The sequence below is a fragment of the Lepidochelys kempii genome, chromosome 7 (assembly GCF_965140285.1).
Source record: "Lepidochelys kempii isolate rLepKem1 chromosome 7, rLepKem1.hap1, whole genome shotgun sequence".
Classification (NCBI taxonomy): domain Eukaryota; kingdom Metazoa; phylum Chordata; order Testudines; family Cheloniidae; genus Lepidochelys; species Lepidochelys kempii.
The window spans coordinates 111,366,670-111,389,533 of NC_136386.1; the positions used below are offsets into that span (position 1 = coordinate 111,366,670).

The 22,864-nt window shown below is 41.9% G+C and overlaps 1 protein-coding gene across 1 annotated transcript in view; it reads right to left on the reverse strand.

The window, feature by feature from the left end:
• Positions 1-19,358, reverse strand: part of LOC140915215 (pancreatic lipase-related protein 3) — a 31,352-nt gene extending 11,994 nt beyond the window's left edge. The window contains exons 1-3 of the mRNA XM_073354788.2: positions 18,822-19,358; positions 2,294-2,342; positions 722-876 (exon numbers count right to left, since the gene is read on the reverse strand). Of these exons, the coding sequence (XP_073210889.2) occupies positions 722-876; positions 2,294-2,342; positions 18,822-19,358 (741 nt within the window). The remainder of the gene's footprint in view (positions 1-721; positions 877-2,293; positions 2,343-18,821) is intronic.
• Between the last annotated feature and the right edge of the window lie 3,506 nt (positions 19,359-22,864).

Here is a 22,864-nt window from a genome sequence, read left to right on the forward strand (position 1 = left end):
GGAAATGGACTGAGACCACAGACTTCACATAGGCCACCACAGAGGAAGAATCTTCATTTGAAGCTGAACTTGGCTGCAGTGGCTACAGGTATTTTCCCCTTGCAATTTCCCCAAGCCATTCTCCTCCCCTCAGTTCCACTTCTTCACTCATCTTCCCTTACTGGCTGCATATTTGAGTTTAAAATTATGTTGGCTTTAAAAGGCAGCATGGGTGGGAGGAATGAACACAGCATTGGGAGTGAGGAGCCTAATCCTGGTTCTGCTCTGGACTTTCTATGTGGTTTTTGGCAAATCATATAATCCCTGCCTCAGTTTCCCCATCAGTAAAATGGTGATGTTAGCTCTCCTATCTGTCAGGGGTGATTAAGCACCTAGAGCACTGCATAAATGCTATTGACTATTCAAATGTGTCTCCCAGTTTTCCTCAGAGAATTAAATGTGTTACAAACAGTAGTAGTCTACAACATTCGTAGTTCCTTGCACAGGAAAAGTGCCAGAAAAAGGTTTCATTTGTTTGGTTCATTTTTCAGTTTGTGCATGAAAATATTTCAGTTTTTACCCCCGTGACTTTAACCTCTGTTAGTTACTGCATCTAACAACAAGCTGACTCTTTATTCCCTGACTCAGTTTCTCATGGTGAGTGCCGCACTCTTCCTAGGGAGCTAGTGAACATTGGCAGGTGTAATTAATTTTTAATATTAAAATAGAGGTAGGTTCTCACTTGAGAGTTATTTCTAGTTTCTTTAGTGTAAAGGGTGAAGCTGATGTTCATACTCTCTGGAGAGTTGGGTAAACCTCCCAGAAATCTCCCTGGTATTCCAGCCCATGGCGGTTTATCTGAAAAGCAGCCAAGTCGTTGATAGCAAACTTTTTCGCCTGTAGCATACAAAGCAAATCATTAGTATTTTGTAATCCATTACAGTTAGATGGTGCATTGGAAGCTGCAACAACTTTGAAAGAAGCAGACACTGGGCTTTGGTTTTATGATTCATTTTGAAGTCCAAATTCTTTCTGTCAGTATTCGCTAATGCAGATAATAGAGTATAGATCTTAGTGACTCATCAAACACAATGAAAGACCAGGATACTTTTGTGGAAGCTTTTTTCCCTTAGGGTTGTAGAATCCTCATACAAAAGTAAAAGAAGAGACTTTAAAAACTGTGTGCTGGTGTTACTACTGCCAGCTCCTGACTCAAAAGAACAAGTGTATATGTCACAGTTCCCAGGTTAACTGCATCCCTGACCCTCCCTGGTCTTCGTGAGGGCACCCCACTTAGGTCTCAGGCTCTAGCCGTCACCTTTCTTGGACTGGGATCCTGTGATCTGCTCCCTCTGGACCAGGAAAGTAGCCTGCAGACTCCTGCAGTTCTCTTTGATCACCTCAGCAGAACGGCCTTCCCATCAGCACCTGGTCTCTCAGGTGCAATGCCAGGGTGAGCAGCCAGCTCTCATGGAGCACATTACTATTTATTCAGAGCAAAAGCATTTAAGAGAAAACATAAAAACAAACAGCTTCTATGCATGCCTCGCTCACCAGCTGTCACCCATCTTCCACACAGAGACCCTGATAGGACTAAAGTACTTTGGGCACTTTCATAGCACCTGTCTCTCATGCTCGCAGTCTCATGTCAGTTCTTGGACTGACTGTGAGTGACCCTCCCCTCTGATCAGGGCTGTCACTTGATACAGTTTCAAGTCATTTTGTATGAGGCTTCTTGGACCAGGTTGAACTAGCATATGCTATTTCCCCAGGGCCCAAACTTCAAAAGTCTGGTTACCTGCAATTTTTCAGCATTGGGAATTGCATTAATTACTCCCTACTGAGTTCAGCTCCTGCAGGATGCACCTTTTAGCTCACCTGTTGAGCCACCCCACCTAGCCATCCCATGAAGATACATGCAACATTTATAAAATTGATACAATATCAAGGGATTACAATCTTTGAATCCTGAACACTTATTATTTCCTTTGACTTTTCTGTTCATCGCAAACGCTGTTCCTGGGAAACGGTGCACACGTGTAAAATAAGTATGTCTATAGGACTTTGCAGAATCAAGGTCTAAAGGTGAACAAGGGGGTCTATGCATCGCGTGAGCTCTTATAATAGAACTTAAGTGGTTCACAGGCCTTTTGCTAGTTCTCGGCACCAAGTGAACTGCATCATAAGTCATATAGAATAAACTGAATGCAGAGGAAAATGAATTTCCGTTGTACCTACATTGATTTTTTATTTCATTTGAACATGACTAAATTCACCATGTTTGGTGTAGTTATTTATAAATATGGTATCTCACCTGCTGTTGGGTCTAGCAGATAAAATGCAGCAATCCAAATTCCAATCATCTAAAGTAAATTAAATATACATGTGAAGTTCAGGTAAAGCATTTTATTTGGATACTAATTGATTTAGATTTATTCATCTTGTAAAAAGTGTATAATACAACAGTATTTTCCCAGCGACCAATATAGCACTCAATCTAGCATGAATTTCTATGCATTCATTCCTTTATGTCTTGCAAAGTAAAGGTAGCATGTCCTTAAATGTGCCCTTTAATCTACTCCTGTTTCAAAGCAGGGTAGATCAAAATGCACAACAGAACATTTAGGGCATGGCTAGAGTGACCAGACAGCAAATGTGAAAAATTGGGACAGGGGGTGGAGGGTAAAAGGAGCCTATATTAGAAAAAGACCCAAAATCGGTACTGTCCCTATAAAATCGGGACACCTGGTCACCCTAGGCATGGCAGCAAGGTCTACATGGACACTTACAGCATGGCAGGCTACTGCAGGGTAGATTTACACCCCAGCTTGCTGCAACCTAAGTGCTCATGTAGCCAAGCATTAGTGTAAAGCTCTGTTTTCTTGATGTCTCCTCATCAGCAGATGCCCCTTTTTAGTTCACCAGTTATTTTTTCTGCTTTCTGCAATGTCGTTTTTTCTTAGATTAAAAATTCCAATTTATGTCTTACACTTAGCCTGATAGTGCATTCTATGCATCCCCCCCAACTCCCATTACCGTCCCTGGAGAATTTTGTGTGTGCGAGAAATGCAGGCTCTAACTTCGTGAGGGAATAAATTCTGTCTCAAGTAGATCTTGGAAATGTTCCGACAAAACAGCGTTTGAGCTCTGCCCCTCCTTGTGATTCTGCTTTCATCTCTATTCCCACTCCCAAGGCACTACGCAAGCCTACTCCCTTTATCTCCTCTGATACTGTGCCACAAACTTAGCACCCTCCCAGTTGCAGTCTTCCAACAATCCTCCACTTCAAATCTCTCTTCAAATCCTCTTCTCCCTCCCCACCCACATAGTTTTGCATACAAGGTGTTTGGAAGCCCTGGGCTCAGCTCCTGACTCCATGCCAGAGAACCTGGAAGCCCTGAGAACCCAGGTTTGCGCCAAGCCTCTAGGGGCTTCCAGGGTCCCAAGTCAGCTGGCTCCCGGGCTGCCCAACTTCCGCAGCCTGGTGAGCCAGTTGCCCCAAGAGTCAGGAAGCCTAGGGAGCCAGCAGGGGTCCCTGGCCTGAGCAGTCGAGAAACCCCGGCTGCTCCAGAGCTGCAGATCCTATAAGCTTTGTCAGCTGCTGAGTGAAAATGACACAAACTGAGAAGATTCATCTCCTGCCAACCACTAAATAGCAGCACTGAAACTGACTCAGCAGCTGCTGAGTCATGGGACCATTTTGGAAACACCTTGTTTTGGCCAGCTCTAATTTGAAGGCTTTTGATTATTCCATCATCTTCGAGGAGCTGGGTAAAGTCCGGAGGGGAACAAAAGACAGTGACATGCAAAACTTATTAGAGGGTCACACACTTTTTTTTTCTTCTGTGGGCTGAACGCTGGGCTCACACCAGGGGCTCCTAGTGTTATTTACCCCATCACATCACCCAAGAACCAGGGGTCATCCAATGAAATTAATAGGCAGCAGGTTTAAAAACAAATTTCTTTACACAACGTATAGTCTAGGGTGACTAGATGTCCCGATTTTATAGGGACAGTCCCTATTTTGGGTCTTTTTCTTATATAGGCTCCTCTTACCCCTCCCACCCCCATCCTGATTTTTCACATTTGCTGTCTGGTCACCCTAGCACAGTCAAGCTGTGGAAGTTGTTGCCGGGGATGTTGCGAAGGCCAAAAGCATAACTGGATTAAAAAAAAAGAGAAATTCATGGAGGATAGGTCCATCAATGGCTATTAGCCAAGATGGTCAGGGATGCAACTTCATGCTCTGGGTGTTCCAAAACCTCTGACTGCCAGGTGCTGGGACTGGATGACAGGAATGGATCACTCAGTAATTGCCTTGTTCTTGTCATTGGCCACTGTCAGAAGAAAGGATCCTGGGCTAGATGGCCCATTGGTTTGACCCAGTATGGCTGTTCTTATGTTCTTATGTTCCTTGCATTCTTCCATTCCCATACAAGCTCCTGATGTGGCCTCCCAACCTCCTCTATTTCAGGGACTCTTTGCAATCCCCCAACCCTTTATTCATGCCAGATTTAGCTCAGTATGCTTTAGGATTAATACACAGGACCAAATCCTCAGTTGGTGTATATCCGCTAAGCAACATGGCCTTTGAAGCTACAACAATTTATACCAGCTGAGGGTATGCCTAAGGATATGATATAAACAATTGTAAGCTCCTTTCTTTGGCCTTCTACTTCAGTCCCACCCCCCTCCAGTCCACATGGAATAGCTACTGGAGAACAGCAATGCCAGTGAATTTCCCTGTGTAGGCTGCCCTAAAAGTGGCAGTAAAAATCACAAATCCTCTCCTGCCAATTCCGTCACATCACACCCCTCTCAAATGCATATGCAGACTGACCCAGTCCCGTATGTATTTTAAGCTCCTTACTGCATCAGAACCTTTCTCAATTCTGCCCCTGTTTATAATTCTGCTATCATCTCTTCCTTTATTCACACCCGTGAGGCACTGCACAAGCCAAATCCCTTTGTCTCCTCTTACAGTGCCTCAGACTTAAAACACCCTCCCAGCTGCAGTCTTTTAAGCATTCTCCCTTTTGTCTTTCAAACCTTTTTTTATATCCTTGCTGCACTTCACCCCCCCCCCCCGTTTTGCCTACCATTTACTTAATAAGTGACGTGCAACAGGGGTATCCACTCTTGCACTGCAATTATTACATGCAAAATGGAGAGGAAGGAGGGTGTTAGGGGTAGTGCACCTGCTGGAGACCCAAGTTTAATTCCCTGCTCTGCCACAAACTTCCTGTGTGGCCTTGGGCAGTCACTTAGTCTCTCTTTCTCATCTGTATAATGGGTTTAGTAGTGTTGTCAGGGTAAATGCATAAAAGATTGTGAGGTGCTCGGATACTGCAGTAATGGGGGCCATATAAGTACCTAAGAGACATAGAACTACCTCTTTCCCTTGCTATATTGTTGTTCCTCTCTTTGGCTGCTGTCCTGGAATGGTTTATGCCAGCAGCTGTTGTGCTGTTTTCTGCTCTTTCTGCACAGATCATATTATAAATTTTCCAAAGCCGAAAAGACGTCTCTTTAAAGTGCTGCATTCACCAGATCAATACAATGTGTCTAAGTGTTCACCTGTTGTCTTTTATACTTCAGTTTAAGGCCAAGGATCAGATTCATTAGAAGGAAAGAGGTAAATAAAAACATGCCAGATGATTGCAGTTAATGTCTTTGAAAACTCAAAACAAAACCCTTGATAATGGAAATACCTGACAGTACAAAGTTCTCGGCATACCACATGTCCCCTCTTACCTGTGTGAATACCCAGTTCACCTCTAGAAAATGACTACTTGGAAACACACCGGCCCACTCCTTAAAAGGAATCTGAGAATAGCCTCTTCTCTAGGCACATCCACCCTCTGTAGCTCAGGTTGGAGATAGCACAGTAGGATCCCAAATAGCTGCCCAGACTCTTCCAGACACTGAAAACTGGTGCACAGAGAATTGCATGGTTTGCTGGTGACATGAATAGTGAAGTAATCTGTACAGGAAGTGGAGGACTTCATCCCATCTGTAAATGCTGCCTACTCCTTCCATGTGATTGTACAGTGCTTAGCACAGTGATCCATAATTGCTATTAGGATTACTACAATGCAAAATATAACAGAGAAGAGAGCATCTTGACTTTGGCCAATCTCCTCTTCCTGTCTACCCACTAGGAATTGTATGGGGAAGTTCTCCAGGAGGTAACTTACCTTAAATAAAGGCTCAAGATGACATAAATTTAAAATTAGGCAAACCAGCCATCCCATGGAGCAGAGTGCTTTGGAACTTCTTTGAGACTCTCCTCCTCCAAATCAGCGGACAGAGTAAAAGCAATAATTAGGTCAGGGTAGAGCATTCATACATATCACTTTGTCCGGTGTAGGTAAGAAGGGAGGCTTTCAAATATCTGCCGATCTCCTAAATTATGTTGGAGTCTCTGGATTGAAGCAGTGACCCAGAATAGGTGCTAGGGGATGTTTTTCTGAGGTATTTGATGTGGGGGATGAGGGTACAAAGTGTACAGGCATTTGCTTACTGTTGGAGACCATGTGCCAGGCGTTGGGATTTTAAGAAATTAATGTTATAACCTGATGAAGAATCAGATACAATTAATATGATGGTAACATAGGACAGAGGAAAAGGGGATATTAATCCACAGCTACTTGCTTGGGCACGGATCATAGTCGAATGGACTCAGATAATGTAGTGATGAAAAAAACTCATTCAGTTATCCAATTTTTCATCTTGCCAATGTAAGATTGTTCCATTCAGCATTTTGTCTAGTCTAGTTTAATGTCCTAAGTAAGGAGGATTCAACCACTTCCTTGCACTGGGATTCATGGATTTTTAAGGCCGAAAAGGACCATTATGATAATCTATTCTTGACCTCTGCATAGCACAGGCCATAGAAGAGTTTGGGAGATGTTTGTGCTACCTGTGGATTCTTCCACTAGTTTATAGTCATTGACTAAGATTTCTTGCCTCTTCTTTCTTTCTAGTGGCTCTTTCTCTCCTTTCTTCTTGGTCAGTAGTTAGGTTACTGTTAATCTCTGGCCTATTCTCAGTCTGCTTGTCAACTAGCCATCCTTAGATGCAGGATACCTTTTAGTGGCAACCAACCTGAATCTGAATGTCTCCATAGATGATTGCGTAATAGAATTGTTTCTAGTTGCCACATTCTTCCAATTAGTATCTCCAAAACAATCCCATTCATTCTTTAACTCTGACAGTACTTTACTTCATGCTTTATCTAATTTTGCTTCCTCAGTGACTTCAAATATTACTCATCGCTAGAGCTGAGTGTGAAATAGTTCTCCCATCCAGCAACATTTTTTGAGATTTCAAATATGTTCCTGTTTTGCATTGGGATGAAACTAAGACCTTCCGGCATTTTTCACAAACAGAGAGACAGACACAGAATAGCTAATAGCCTGATGCTCCAAATCCAACACCGCCAGGACTTAAACAAGGCACGCTCACATCCCGGGTAAGTGCTCCAATGACTAGGCTGGGGTGGTAGTGGATCTTTCTCAGAATCTCCTGTTGGAGCTATTCCACTCTGTATAAATAATTAATTCATCATTGGGCTAGAGTACAAGCAAGACTGACTATAGCACAGTAGTTTAGTCACTGATGTGAAAAACCAGGGTTCAAGTCCTTGCCCTAGAGCAGGGATTTGAACCTGTGTCTCCCATTTGCCAGGTGATGTGCTAACCAGGAGTCTGATGGTCAGAGGCACACACTTTAATCCTAGACACGAGAAACCTTATGATGAAAGTTTTGTTGACTGTGAGCCTTTCCCATGAAAAGCTTTGGTTTTGACAAATCAGTTATATTCTGATGAAAACATGTTTCATCAAAAAATTCCCAACCAGTTCTACTTGTGCCCCTATATATTTGACTCTGAAAAGGATCCAGATTACAGATATAGCTTTTCTGGTCTTCTTTCAAATTGGGACAGCATCCCCCCCTCTGAATCCCAGTTATGTTACATTATCTCTCCAAAGGAGACTCATCACTTGTTGGGATATGTCAGTGTTTAGACCCTGAAACCTCTTCCTTTCAGAGCTTCCACGGGTAGCCCTCAGAACTCGTTTGTTTGCTTCTCACATGTTGGCTGAGTCACTCTGCCATCCCTGTCTCAGATACATCCCTTGGTTAGCAGTAATGGATTTCACTGTCCCCTGGCCCCTACATGGAAACAATCAAACATCTCACACTACCCTTCTTATTTTTAGTCACTTACCACTCTAAATCCAGCATATACTCTTGCTTTGTAATCTCTGTTCAGATCACTCCCTCTGGAACACTGGTTCCTGCTCTCTTTCCTCAGACTATCCTCTTCTTGGGTGTGGACCTAACCATAAAGTGCCTAATTATGTATTTAGTGCGGGGGAGTGTGAATCTTTGTGATGATCATACAATGAGAGTATCCTTGTTCCACCCTTTCCTGTCTTGTCTTTTTTCTTACCATCTCCAGGGATGAAGCAACCCCCAGCTTCCCCCAACATTAGGGGGGCACAAAGGAAGCAATTTAGGGCAGGTCTACACTAGAAGTACTACGTAGGTACAGCTGCACTGATGCAGCCTTGTCGCTGTAGCATCTCTGGTGAAGACGCTCTGTGCCGACAGGAGACACTGTCCTGTCAGCATAATTACCCCACCTTCGTGAGTGGCAGAAGCTCTGCTGGCAAGAGAGCGTCTCTCACCGACACAGCACTGGTGTGGACAGAGCTTAGGTCACTGTAACTTGTGTTGCTCAGAGGGGTGTCTTTTTCACATCCTGGAGTGGCTTAAGTTAAATTGACTAAAGCAGTAGTGTAGACTTGCCCTTAGCAAAGACAAGAGGGTGTGTATTGTGTATGGAGCCCTATATAGGGAACAAGACACTAGGTAGGTGAACATGGTGTCCTACTCCAGAAGCAACTAACAGGCTCAAATGGCTTTGCCTAAAAAGCTGTGGAGCAGCGAAGGGAAAGTAACTTAAATAACAAGTGCACTGAGTGCCACACTGGTTCTTTCTTGCTTGTTCCAGGACAATGGGAAGGCAACATGTGACACTGAGAGATTTAGGATATTAAATCTGGCCAGGAGGGGTCGGAGTCTTGGCAAACTGAAAAAGGTCCTGTGCTGAGGAGCAGTAATCACGTTTTCCTCATTCAGGCTGGGGATTGGGTAGAGGAACCTCCTATTAGAGGAAGTTAATGATTTATAGGGTGGTGGGAGGAAAGATGGTAAAGGTAATCACAGAAATATTCAATTGTACTACTCATGGAGGAGGGAAGAGCCAAGCTCCCACAAGCGGATGCTAAGAGGGAGAGAGCTCTTGCTCCCGCTCCTGTGCATAATTGATGTCCCACAGCTGTGGTTTGCATTGATTTTGGCTGAAAATGGCAAAAAGCATCTTTGGCTCCAAATTGCCTCTTCCAAGCCATAAGCATCACCCTCACGATCTAACCTCACTCCCTTTGCAACCTCACTATTTTCTCTCAATTCCAAAGTCCTGGGACAAAATTGTGAAGGGAGTATTATTTACTCCTGAGGGCATTCTGTGCAAAAAAATTTAAAAATTCTGCACCAAAAATATAAAAATTCTGCGCACAATATTTTAAAATTCTGCAAATTTTATTTGTCAAATAAATATGGAGGCTCCAACATAGCAGTGGGAAGTACAGACTACTGGCTGCACAGAGATGGGAGATAACTGTGCAGCTCCCCTCTGGGACATGGACTCAGGGTTGGATGCAGCCTCACCACTGACATAGCACAAGGACCAGGCCTGCCTCAGAAACATCCCAGGGCCCTGCCCCTCTGTGCCAGGTGCACCAAGTGTGGAGAGGCAGGCTCAGCAAGGCAGGATCCAAGTATGGAGGGCTTAGTGTGGGGTGATCCAGGTGTGGGTTGAGAGGGTTCTGTGTAGGGCAAACTGGCTGTGGGCGGCTCAGTAGGGTATCTGGGTTTGTGGGGGATCTGGATGCACAGGGGCTTGTTGGGGAGTTCTGGGTGTAATGGTAATGGGACTCTGGAGGGGTTGTGGCATGCAGTTAAACATTTTATTTCCTGTTAATAGAGAATCCTGATGTTCAGGGTTCTTGCTATCAAAGGAGCTCATTTTTATGCATCGTTATCTGCAAAATGGATTCTCTCCTTTAACATTGTCCCATGGAGACGCACACAAATTGAAGGCAGTAGGATAAGTGGCTCTAAAATATTATTAGATTTTTGGTACAGTAATTTAATATTCTGGATTATTTATTTACTATTGCTGTTCACTTCTTCCATGGAACTAAAAGGAACATATAAAGTTCAAGGATCTCATGTTTTTTCACCTCCCACAGTAACAGAAGAAATGTCATGCGTATAATAATAACCTCCCCACACACTGAAAGCTGAATTTTCTGTAATAATTGTGTTAGTAATTTTTGAGAGTATCCTCAGCTTATTCTTTGCACCAAGGAAGAACTTTGGACGAAGGTTTTTGTTTTGTTTTTAATTTTAATAAAATATTTTTCTATTGTAGTTCCAAAAAGCCAATACAATGTTAAAAATAAAGAAAAATCAATAGTAATAACTGAAGTTGTTGAATCCAATGACAAAAGCTGCCTCTAAAGTTAGCATTTTATGGGGTAACAAAGAGAATGCAAATTGCACAGTAGAGGAATATGCCCTCAAAAAACATACTTAGAGCACAGCTGTTCAAAGAGTAATTGTCTTTTTCAACATGGCAGCAAAATGCATCACGTAGCACACCATGAAATTATAAATTATAGATAAGATTTAATTCATTATAAAATGTAGGCTTACTTTATTTTGCCATTTACAAGGTATGAACTTCTTGACTGGTTATCTTTTTCCAAGGCAAATCTTCCTGTGATTAGATCAGGCCTTTATAGCCTCAGACTAGTTCCAAAAATTTAAAATGACAGCACCACACAAATCTGAAACCAAGTTACAATTTTAAAATTTCAAAAGAGGGAGGTGGAAAGAGAAGACTGTGATACAGCAATAGCTGGTAACTGTCAATTCTTTATTAAAAGTACCTGTGATAAGTTCACAGGTACTAGCAGGAAAGATCAGTACTTTCACCCAAGTAATTATTACACCATTATCATAATCTCATATTGCAATAAGGAATGTAATAAATCTACTTTTGATCTACTTGGGGAAGATACTTACCCTCTCTATACCTCAGTTCCCCATCTGGTCTTCTAGGTGCTACTGTAGTACAAATAGTAAAAAACAACAGGAACCATTCCCAATGCGTCCGAACTCCTCCCACTCTAGTGTATCTCAAAAGATCTACAGGAGAGGACTCCTCATATTAGGAAAATCCAAAGATTCACAGGAATGGGGTCCTGCCCAAGTAGATTTCCTAAGTTAGACCGGAGTAGGTTCCTTGGTTGTGCAGGTCTCTATGTCTGGTTAGTGGATGCACTGATTTACTGTATCTGAGCATGAAGTCTGCTGATCTGGTCAGCACTGCTGCCGGCTTCCTAAGCTGCTTCCATTCCTCTGGCAAACCTCATAAGAAGTGACTGGATTTAGACATTTCTAGATATGCTTTTTCGACTCTCAGGTTTGGCCTTGCAGACTAGATCTCATTAAGATCTTGCCAATAAATCTTGTTTGAAGTATTCCAGACAAGCCAGTAGTCAGGATCCGGTAGTAAAGTAGTTGCAAGAATTGTCACATAATGATTAATACTTATTATTTCTATGTCCCATATTTTAAAAATGGCTTCTTGAAATGGTCTCACACCAGGTTAAAAAAAAAAAAAAGGCTTGCCACAGACCACATACACCAAGTTCAAAGCTGAAAGGACTTTTATGGGGGATTTTAGATAGGAATCAAAATTTGGTTTATAACAGAAACAGTGTCTGCCTTTTCAACATTCTCTGTTAGTTCATCTTATAGATAGGCAGAATCTGAATACCTTCAAACTTTGGGAAAAATCCAAACTATGCAGCTCAAGTCTACCTCTAATATGAACAGATGCTGAAATTCTGATGAGGAGGATAGAGATTTATGGGACATGTTCTCACATTCCCCTCCTTTGTGTTCTTTGTGGGAGGAAAATAAACATGATCCTAAGAACTGATTAAGCCTGTAGCTGTAGAATTTCTGTGACAGGTGATCTTAATGGTCTTTCCAGAGTTAGTAAGCCACATCAGTTGTTTGTATAGAAAATTCAGCTTGATTGCTAAAAGACACACGATCATATTTTGGAAGACACCAGGGATGTTTAACATATCTGAATACTTCAGTGTTGTTCTGGCTAATGAGATGAGCCATGCTCTGTGAATACAAAGGGTTGGGAAAAGATCCTGGTTGTCCACCAAATCCAGCAGAGATGGATGAAGCCGACCACAGCAAGAACAAGGTGGCAACAGCAAATTTGTTCTAGAGGAAAATGAGAAAAATCAAGTGCCATGCATTGCATTAGGCTGGCCTGATACGTCATCGTTCCCAGCAATGACCAGGTTTTATTTCCATGTACATGTCTGACTACATATCTGGATACACCGTCCTGCCAATTCTCAACAGGCTTTTGAAGGTATTGCCAAAAAGTAGCTTTAAACATGTGCTTCAGGAAGAAAGGTCATATCTCAGATAATTCTAGTCCAACTTCGGAGGCTTTTATTTTCAGTAGACACTATTCAGAATACTGGTGTAGAAGCAGATGTTCCCAGGACAACCATGGGAATTTTCTGGGCATGTTTAGTTGCCCGGGAAAAGGGGATTAAGAAGAGATGGTGCAGCAGTCACTCTCAGCATGAGTTAGCATATTTGAAGCTCCTATGCTTACAAAGTACGTTCGGAAGGGTAAAGGTTTAAAGACAGTCTTTTTCCATTTTAGTATTTGTTTTCACGTTGATACAAAAATGGAACGAAACCATTCAGTTACAGCATTGGTAAAATATCTGTTATGTTCTATTGTCATTAGCTGAGCTTGACAGGAGTTTAGCTCCCCTGTGAAGGAGTGGATAGGGACAATGAATGATTTTGAAAACACAATGTTAGTGCTTTTGCAGAGAGCCAAGTAAATAAAGCTCTAGTATTTATTGAAGGAACCTTGTTCGAAATCAGTTTGCCACTGAACAAATGAAAGAAGATTCTGTGGTTCCGTGTACTATGGTCGCAGGAACTACAAACACAAAGTTTCCATCTATATGTTAGCAAGGTGTAAGAGTTTGCCAAACTCTAAGCTGCACAATGACTTTGCTACAAAACATAGATCTGTGAACAAAAGAAAAATATAAGTAAATGTATTTCAGTACAACTGGAAATTTTCAAAGCAATGGCCGCAGTTACTAAACATGGAATCTATTCACTTTTTTAATGTCGTGTCAACATACTGGTTATTCTGCCTCAAAATATTTGCTTTTTCTAAAAATACATTGTTTTTTAAATGATCAGAATAAATATTTTAAGGGTCACCAGGTAGGATTTAACTAAACTATTCCAAAATATATTCACCCTCAGGTCAGCCCAAACATGGAAAATTTCAGCCCAAGAGGGAAACATAACTTTCCCATATGCCTAAACCAAAATTGCAAATCTGAATTCTCCTGTATCTGGGGTAAATCTGGATACAATTCATGGTTGGCTGTGAGATCCAAAATGGTCAGAATCAAAACCCTGTACCCCGTGGAGGATTAACACACAGGCCCATGACGCTGTGCCTAGGGGCCCCAGCCAATTTGGGGCCTTTGCTGGAGTTCTGGAACCTGTGTAGATGTGGGGGGGTCACTGGCACTGGAACTCTGGCCCCGCCCCTTGTTCCTCCTTTTCCCCCCGGGGCCCTGCCTGCTGGCTAGGCCAGAAGCCAGAGCCAGGCCATGGCAAGAGCTTTCTGGGGAGCTCTGGACCCTTCACCTCCCTGGACGGAGGGATGGGGGGCCTGAGAACAGCCCCCGGCCTGTGTCCCCGCCCTTTGAGGCGCGTTCCCAGGGCAGGTGGAGAGTCCATAGCTCCCCACAGTAGCCTGTTCTCCCTGGGCAGCTCTTACCACGGCCCAGCTCCGGCTTCTGGCCTGGCTAGGGGGCAGGGCCTTGGGGGGAATAGTAGGAGAAGGGCCCCATAGCGAGAGTGGGGCTAAGGCCCACCTCAGCCCTCCACTGGGAAGAGTATGGCACCGCTAGCGGGGCTGCACTTTGTGGTGGGGGAACTGATTTCCTGCTGCAAAGCACAGCCCCTGCTGCTCCATGCTGGCCTGAGGCTACTATGCCCATGTTAAAAAATGCATAGGCATGACCACCCTGGCTCCCCTGGGGTGTGGGAGGCCCAATGTTCTTTGTGCTCAGAACCCCAATAAATCTTAATCCGCCTCTGCAACACCGACAGACCCCAGTCGTCAGCAGGCAGGATTGAACCTGGGATCTCTGGAGCTAAATGCGTGAGCCTCTATTGCGAGAGCTAAAAGCCACATAGCCTTAGCTAAGGCTGTGGAGCAGACTCATTAATCTCTCTCTAAATGGTCTTGGTCCAATAGATGGGACAGAGTACTACACCCAGGAGGTGTGTGGGTTACACCTGGACCAAACATACCTCTGAATGGGTAAAATTTGCATCCGAGCCTTAATTTCATGGATGCAGCCTATTTGTTGTCATGAGAAAATCACAATGGATGTAAAATTTGTTACTTGAACCATCATTTTCACTGCAGAAGAAACTACAGAAATACAGCTGGTATGTGTACTTACACTTGCCCATCTTTTCCAGACACGACTGTAATGTTTTCTGCTCCCATAGTGCCCCTGCAGATACACAGGGGATGCTTTTCTCAGAAAAACTCGACTTTTGAAATGTTCCCCTGAATTTCTGTATCAATGTAGTTTGCATAAGTGTTGCTAAAGGAAAAAATATGCAAGGAAAGTGATACTCCATGTTCTTCAACATAGTGAAAAGAAAATTTATCAGCATAGTAATGCATCACTGGGCAACCTTCTTTGGGACATGGGAAGAAGGATCCCTTTTTTGAAATAAGAACATCTATTAATAAGTATTATTTTCTTTTCATCTCAACTTTTATAATATTTGGAGTCAGGATACCTTGGTTCAGTACTTAATCCCAGTTTAGAGGTGCTCTTTAAAAATCAGAAGAGGCAGAAGTGCTTGCTTCTGAGATCAAATCATTTCCCTATTATTTATGGATGTAGTTGACCCGTGAGACAGGATGGTCTGGTTAAGTCACTGGACAAGAACTCTGGAGACCTGAGTTTAATTCCTTGAGCTGCCATGGGCTTCTTGGGTGACATTGGGCAAATCGTTTAATCTACCCTGTGCCTCAGTTCCCTGCCTATAAAATGGGGATAGTAATTCCTTACCCCTAGAGGTGTTGTGAGGCTAAAAACCATTAATAATTGTGAGGCACTTAGATACTACAGCGATGAAGGGTCACATAAGTACCTAGATAGAGACTACAACAGAGAATAGTGATGAAATAAACTGGTTTTGGTCCCCAATCTTGATATCTGATCTGCATGCATGTGGGCCTTCTGCCTATGTAGAGTCCATTTTAAGCCAGTGGGGCCAGAGGTCTGACCATGTTGATGAGGACATTACTAACCATAAAAAAAGATGAGTGCACATAAGCTGAGTTAGTTTTTAAGTATTTATATTTAATTTCAGGAGGAAAATATTACTTACCACATTCAGACAGTAGAATTTTGTTGTTCATGAGTTATTGTGAAAAGTGTTCTTGCAGCAATAGCTATTTAGACATTAGAATGATAACAGGGCAAAATTGGGCATTGTGATCATTTCTATTATTTATTCTGCCATTCATGGAATTACTTTCCTCTCTGAAGTAAATTGCATAGAGTAGGAAAGAGCACTGGTTTTATTCTAATGCTGAATTATATCAAATTTCCAGGTTATTCTATAATATTGCTTCAAGGAACAATAAAGCTTCTTGTTGATCAGCACTGAGATAATCATTCCTTTTGTGAACAGATGGGGGGAAAGGATTACAGGCTGTATTCCCTATATAATTATCCCTCAATTGCATTACCAGAGTTCATTCATTAACGACCCAATCCTGCCAAGTGCTGAACATCACCAGTTCCCATTGACTTCCTAGTTTTCAGCACTTAGCAACTAATTTAGGCCCTGAACCATGAGTGTTTATATCCTGCATAAATGTTCATACAATCCTGTGCGTCTGTGGATGTACTTTCATTTATATAAACATCTAATCACATATGAAATCATACTCAGGCCCTGCCTCACTGATACCTGTTGACCATGAGTTCTGTTGTGAGCATTGGGCCTACAAATTGACCTGAATTATGAACTCAGCTGTAAAAAGTATGTAAAAGTTCATAAGATGTTACAGTAACATATAACAACAAATGCTGATGGGAAAAGATACGAAAAGTAGATAGAATAACTGAATTAGTTTTTAAACAAAAAGGCCTACTGATATAATTCAAGAACTGTGTTGAAATTAGGATTGTTAAAAATAGGAGATGTAGATCTGGAAATTAATGAGTTAAAATTGGTATGCTGGATATTAAGCTAATTGGTGGACAAAATAATAAGGGGCAGGGCTATTCCACCCATTGCTCCTTTTTGGAACCTCAAAAGAGAGAGATTTTATGGGGAATGAAAAAACAAAAAGAACAGATGGAAAGAAGAGAGGCTATTGGAGCAAGCCTCACAATCATGGCTGCCACCCCACCATTTCTGGGACCCTGCCTTTCCTCATCCTGATCCTCAGACATGTCCTGGCTAGAATGGGCCAGAGAGAGAGGGACCCAGATCATGTCGCCATCCCTATCAGCTCCATCTGAATCCAAAACACCATCTGGGATGACAGTTATTGCCATCTTTGATACCATCTAAAAGACTATCAAACAAGGGAAATTTTCCCTTCTGAAATTGGACTTTAACAACAGCAGCAACGACATCTCCAGACCATCTCAACTAACTTCTCTTTTCCCCAAAACAATACTTATTACCATCTTTAATACCATCTAAGAGACTGCCAACAGGGGATTTCTCCTTTTAAAAACTTGCTCCAGCTAAAAAGACAGGGAACAAAGGATGTCGTTAAAATGAAAGCTTTACTTAATACTTCACATTTCAAATGCTTTAATTGTTTTTCCTTCCTTTCTGTATCTTTAGTAAAAGTTTAAAAGGATTTTTAAATGCGTGTTTGCCATAGTGCGAAACAGGCTGACGTCTCTATATACCAAGCATCGGACTTTGTTTTACACTTGTTTAATGTTGAACAGTGACTCAGTTATGTTAACATCATTAGCTCATCTAAATTAATATAACAGTTTCATTGGTTAATTACGTATTTTAAATCCAATTATTTTCTTTTTAACTGTTTTAAGTGTACTTCCTTTTAATTGAGTGTTCCCTTGTTCCAGTATTTATATGAGAGTAAAAATAGGAGTGCGTGATTTTCTTTCTCATCATATTATATGCTCCTATTATTCCCTCTATTTAGTCATCTCTTTAAACAGTACTAACTCTTTTAATCTCTCTTCATGTGGATCTTCTTCTGTGTCTGCTGCTTCCTGCAGCTCCTATTGGCTGGGAATGGCGAACCGTGGCCACTGGGAGCTGCAGGGGGCAGTGTTCCCTCTAATTTCTGACAGGCCGTGTGTGCAAAAAATTTCTTCTGTGCAAATTTTTGAAGCAGAGGTCAAATTTGTTCGCCATGAGGCAAATGCGCCCAAGCGAGTAAAATGCTTATACATTTTAAAAAGTTTTAATTTGCAATTTGTGATGATAGTTTTACACCATGTTATTTTATAAATGTCTTTTTTAAATACTTAGAAAAAGGAAATTTAAGCATTCTTCATGAAGCAGAAGTTAGTTTTAAGCATTACGCTTTATGATCTTTTTATAGACAATCACAAGCATATATCAAGCACATATTAATCATGATCATTATCAGTCCATAGGCTTCTGTCCATTGATGTCCACTTTCACCTTTCATTCTATACACATGTCCGAAAAGATTTTGATAAACATATAATAAAGACAATTTAATAAGTATGCCATTATGTCAATTTATATGGGTTTTCAGATAGAGACATCATAAGTAAAAAAAGAAAAACAAGAGTTTGTGTTTTAAATTTAAAATATTCCTAAAAAAATCAATAAATGATTATCAGCCAAGAATAAGATATGTAATTACAAATGCATTTTAATTTCTTTATTGGTAAAAATGTCAAAGACGGCTAAACTAACCTTACTGTTTTTCCCTGCGATCCTTTTCATTTGCCCATTCAATATAAACTCTGTTCAGATCTATCAGTCCTCCATCCAGCTGGTAACTCTTAATGCACGTCAGCATGTCCAAACGATCTACTTGTAAACAATTCCATAGTTTGTTTTTTAGAGTGTTCATTAAGCTAAAGCCACGCTCACAGTCTGTACTTGATGCTAGGAATGTTCCTCCAATATCCATCAACTTTGCAAGATCCTGAAGCTGTTCGTTCTGGTGAGCAAATGTCACCATATCCGGAAAACTTAAAACCAATTGGCTTTTGATTCTTTCGGCTACTGCAAACTTGAAGTCATTGTACTGACTGATTATAACAATCTCTTCAGCAAGAAAGTCTTTGTATTTTGAACATAGGGATTTGACCTGATGAATTCCAAAAGTGAAGTCACACTTAATTATTGCTGCACAGTCAAAAGCGGACTACTCCTGGACTTCATCCTCTGGACACCTGTCTGCCAAATGTGCACACAAGTTGTTTATGAAAGTTTTATTATGGAACTGGTATCAATTTCATTATTTTCTTGAGAGCTCATATCTAAGAGAGCCTTAACTTTGTCACTCCATAAGACTGAATCTCCAAGGTACTGTCTTCTGATCTTGTTCAGTTTACCTCGTACAAGGTGAAATGCTTCAAGAGGTGTAAGGCCCCGTTCTGGAGCAGTGTGGATAGTGAAGCCAGCTCCGACAAAACATCTTTCATAACTTCTAATGTTATTCGGTATTCCATGGTATTCAGCTTTTTGTGGCAGTATTTAGAAACTGGATCAGTATCTTTGTCTTGCTCAAAATATTCCAGAAGAGGATTATAGTTGCGAATAATTGCTCTAAGTGAAAAGTGCCTAGATAACCAGCTCACTTCATTGCGTGGCCTGATAGCCACTGACTCACATTCAGAAGCATCCACTATTTCCTGAAATTTGCATTTTCTCCTAGATGACCAACAGAACACCGTGTGGACAGTTCTCATTAAGGTTTCGATGTCTCTTATCAGCTTGACCTCTTTCCATACATCAGAAATTCCCAAGTCTTCCCGGTGTGCAATGCAATGTTGCTGGACTAAGTGTGGAATATCACGTTTCAGCTGAGCCGCCACACCACTGAGTTTGCCCAACATCACAGAGGCAACATCAGATGTGAACATCACCATTTTCATTAGATCAAGTTGGTGTTTTTTATAAACTCTTTGATTGCAGACACTATTGAAACAGCATCATATTCTTGCAATCATAATAGTCCACCAAACGAAGTTTTATAGTCTGCAGAATTTATGGATCTATATTTAAAGTAGAGTATCAAGTATCTGTTAATGGATATATCAGTGCTTTCATCAACAGCTAGAGTATGAAACATTGCCGATGCTATTTCATGCATGAGGTCATTTTGGAAAATTAAAAAGCATAATTTTTACTTTTCCAGCTTGCTGGTATGTGCACATACTTTTCCATATGGTCATTAATATCCTGAACAGAAAACATTGAGCTGTTCATTTTAATAGCCAACAACACACTGTCAATAAGTACCTTGATTTCTTCTGGGTTTGAGTGCTTGCATTCAAGATTAATTTGCCTCCCCTGCTTTTCAGCTGGACTTTCAAGAATCATGCTAAGCAATCCGCTCTGTAAGGAAGGGTTTTCGTTTCTAAGTCTTGTAACACCATCTATATGAGACTTACTTGAAAGATGATGCTTTAAGAAATCCAACTTCCATACATTGTTCCACATTCTTCCTGTTGAAAATTCTCCCGAAGCTCTGGCATCTCGACAATATACACAAACCACTCCATTGTCCTCATCATATGTGAATATTTCACAAAGTTTGACAAGCATTACACTATGTGACTTTGGTGTAACCATCTCTATAGTCTCATACAGCCATCCAGATTTAAATGAAGTCTCTGTTCTTTTTACGCTTTAGACCTCTAGACAGTGACATTTTGGGATTGATTTTTTTACCAGATTGGTTTATTTAAAATTAATACTTTTACTATATGGCTACTATTTCAATGCGCTTAACAGCATGACTCGACAAAAGGGCAAATGGGAGATCATTCAGATCAGGATACCGGAAGTTTGTGCATAGCTCCGATCATGTCCATGCATCTGCGGCAAAAAAATGCGGGGAAATGGTAAAACATCATGAGTAAATGTATGAAGTCCAATGCCTTTGAAAGATTTCAATCACGAAAACAACACTCACCTTTGTTCATTTCTGGGAAATCTTTGCAGTTCCTTAGCAACTATGGCCAGGCATTTTGACTTATTCGCACGTACTTGAGTTTGTACACAGCCAAATGAACAGACTACAAGGAGATGTGTAGGTCCCGACTGTCCCGACATGATCAGCGTTCCACGTTCGAAATGCTGGCGGGGAGAGGTACGATTCATTGCCCTCCTTCCCCCCCACCCCCCTGCCAGCTAGTAGAATCTGGCTTTGTTGATAGATGGCGGGCGAACTATGTCAAAAGTCGCCTGTAAATGATATTTCGGCCTGGCTCCGATGTAGTATTTCATTTTTTGTGCACGTGGTATTTCACCATGTGCGTGGGGCTTAGGATCTGTGTGCGTGTGCGCACACCCACAGAGCTTAGAGGGAACAGTGGCAAGGGGCCGGGCCTGTGGATGGTTAACGTCAGCAAAATGTCTCGCGGCCCGCAATCACATTACCCTGATGGGCTGCATGTGGGCCGCAGGTTGCCCACCACTGGTCTAGATAATACTTAGTCCTGCCATGAGTGCAGGGGACTGGACTAGATGAGCTCTTGAGGTCCTTTCCAGTCCTATGATTCTATGATTGTCTTCGATCTCTCTGTAAAGCACCAATTTCCTCCCAAATTTTGATTAAAATATGTATTTTTGTCTAAAAGCTTCCATTTTGTTAAAAAGCCACATTTGGTTGAAAAAAAGAGTAGAGATGTGTAGCCCATAAAGCTAGCTTTGGCATTTGTTTTATTTAGCAGTAATGCAAGGAACCTACAGACATTGGCTTCAGCAGTTAGCATAAGGCTTGAGGCCTGTGAATTTTGGCACACATAAATGGCCCAGCAGTCACTTCTGAGTTTTGGGAAACTTGGAATAGTATTTCAAGGGGAAGTTTGTACATACAGAGATCAGGCAACCACAGAAATATGAGCTAAAACCGGTTTTTGGATATTTTAGAATAGGAACATCTGCAGATGTCTGATTTCAAGAGTGTAATGGCAACGAACTGACATATATGATGATAAGTTGAGATCATTAATATCCTAACCTATAGGAGAAGGGCACCCCAATATTAGTAGGGTGAAGAAACATAAATAAGGAAGAAGGGAGAAACCCTTACCGAATATACATTAGGCATAGTGGCATCAGCATATCATATTGTACAAGTTAAATCCCAGCCTGTGTGCAGGGAGAGAGGCCCTCTTTGTCTATGATCACATGATCACATAGGCTTAATACTATCGCGTGTGGTCGGTATTGTGGATTCATAAGATAGCAGTAGTTCCTGTGCTTTGTTAGGTTCTTCCCTCTTGCTGAAAAAATGTGCCACGTCCCATCTGATGAAGTAGCCTATGGTACCTGTTGTTCTTCCGATGCCTCTTTCCCTTCTCCTTGCTTCCCCCTCAGCATGTGTTCCAAGACTGCGGCCAATGAAATGGACATTGGCAGGACAGTATTCACATTTGTTTGGTTGATGTATGAAAATGAAAAAAGAGCATAAATATGTTTGTGCTGGGCCAAGAGAGTGCCAGGGAGAGGACTGCGTTGGGAGCTAGATCTTCTGACCCAGCTCCCGGCAAATGTCTGTCATGTCTGTGCCACAAATGTGCAGTGTGTGAAAATGTTAGAATATATGTGGGACCTGTAAATTAGAGATACAAGCCTAGTACAATGGCCTGATGCTCAGGGCCCAATCCTGTGAGGTGATGTATGCCTTCCCCCATTATGGACTTTGTTATGACCAATTTACCCCCAACTCATGCTATATCATGACCCCCCTCAGTACTTCCATGTCTTCACCTTCCCCTGCACAAGCACACTACCATCGTCTCTAAGGCACTGGCTAGCCTGCTTCCCACTCCTGGAGTCTGTGCAGGGACAGCAGAATGACCCTGGTTGCCCTCCCCAAGCCCCTCTTCCCCCAAGTCCCATCCCCATCCTTCAGGTCAGGGCTATGAGGCCTGGTGAGGAAGTTTGCGCTGTACCCAGCCTGTGGATAAAATAGGCCTTTATTGTACAGGGATGTCAGTCTGAGCCCTTCCACCAGCTCTGTTCATATGCACACTAAGTAACACCATGTAATTTAAAAGCAGTTAAAAAAATAGTGTATGAGTCATGTTCCATACCTCTCACTCCTAGTGAAGGGCCTGTCCGCTTCATTTGTGTGAGGAGACACTGCCACCTAGTGGCTTTTTGGGTTAATTGTCCGCCTTTTTCATAGTTTGCCCTTGGGGTGTATGCTGCATGTTTTGTGGTGGTGTGACCCAGATTTGGCAAACACATGCTTAACTTTAATGGGACTCTCAGGCACTTAAAGTAAAGCCTGTATTTTATCTATTTGTAGGATTGGGGCCTGTGCGAGGTAGCCACGTTTATGTGGTTATCAGCTACTGCATTCAGCATTCCCCCTCTTTCTGACTGTGCCAAGTCTGATCTAAGGATACCATTGGTATTT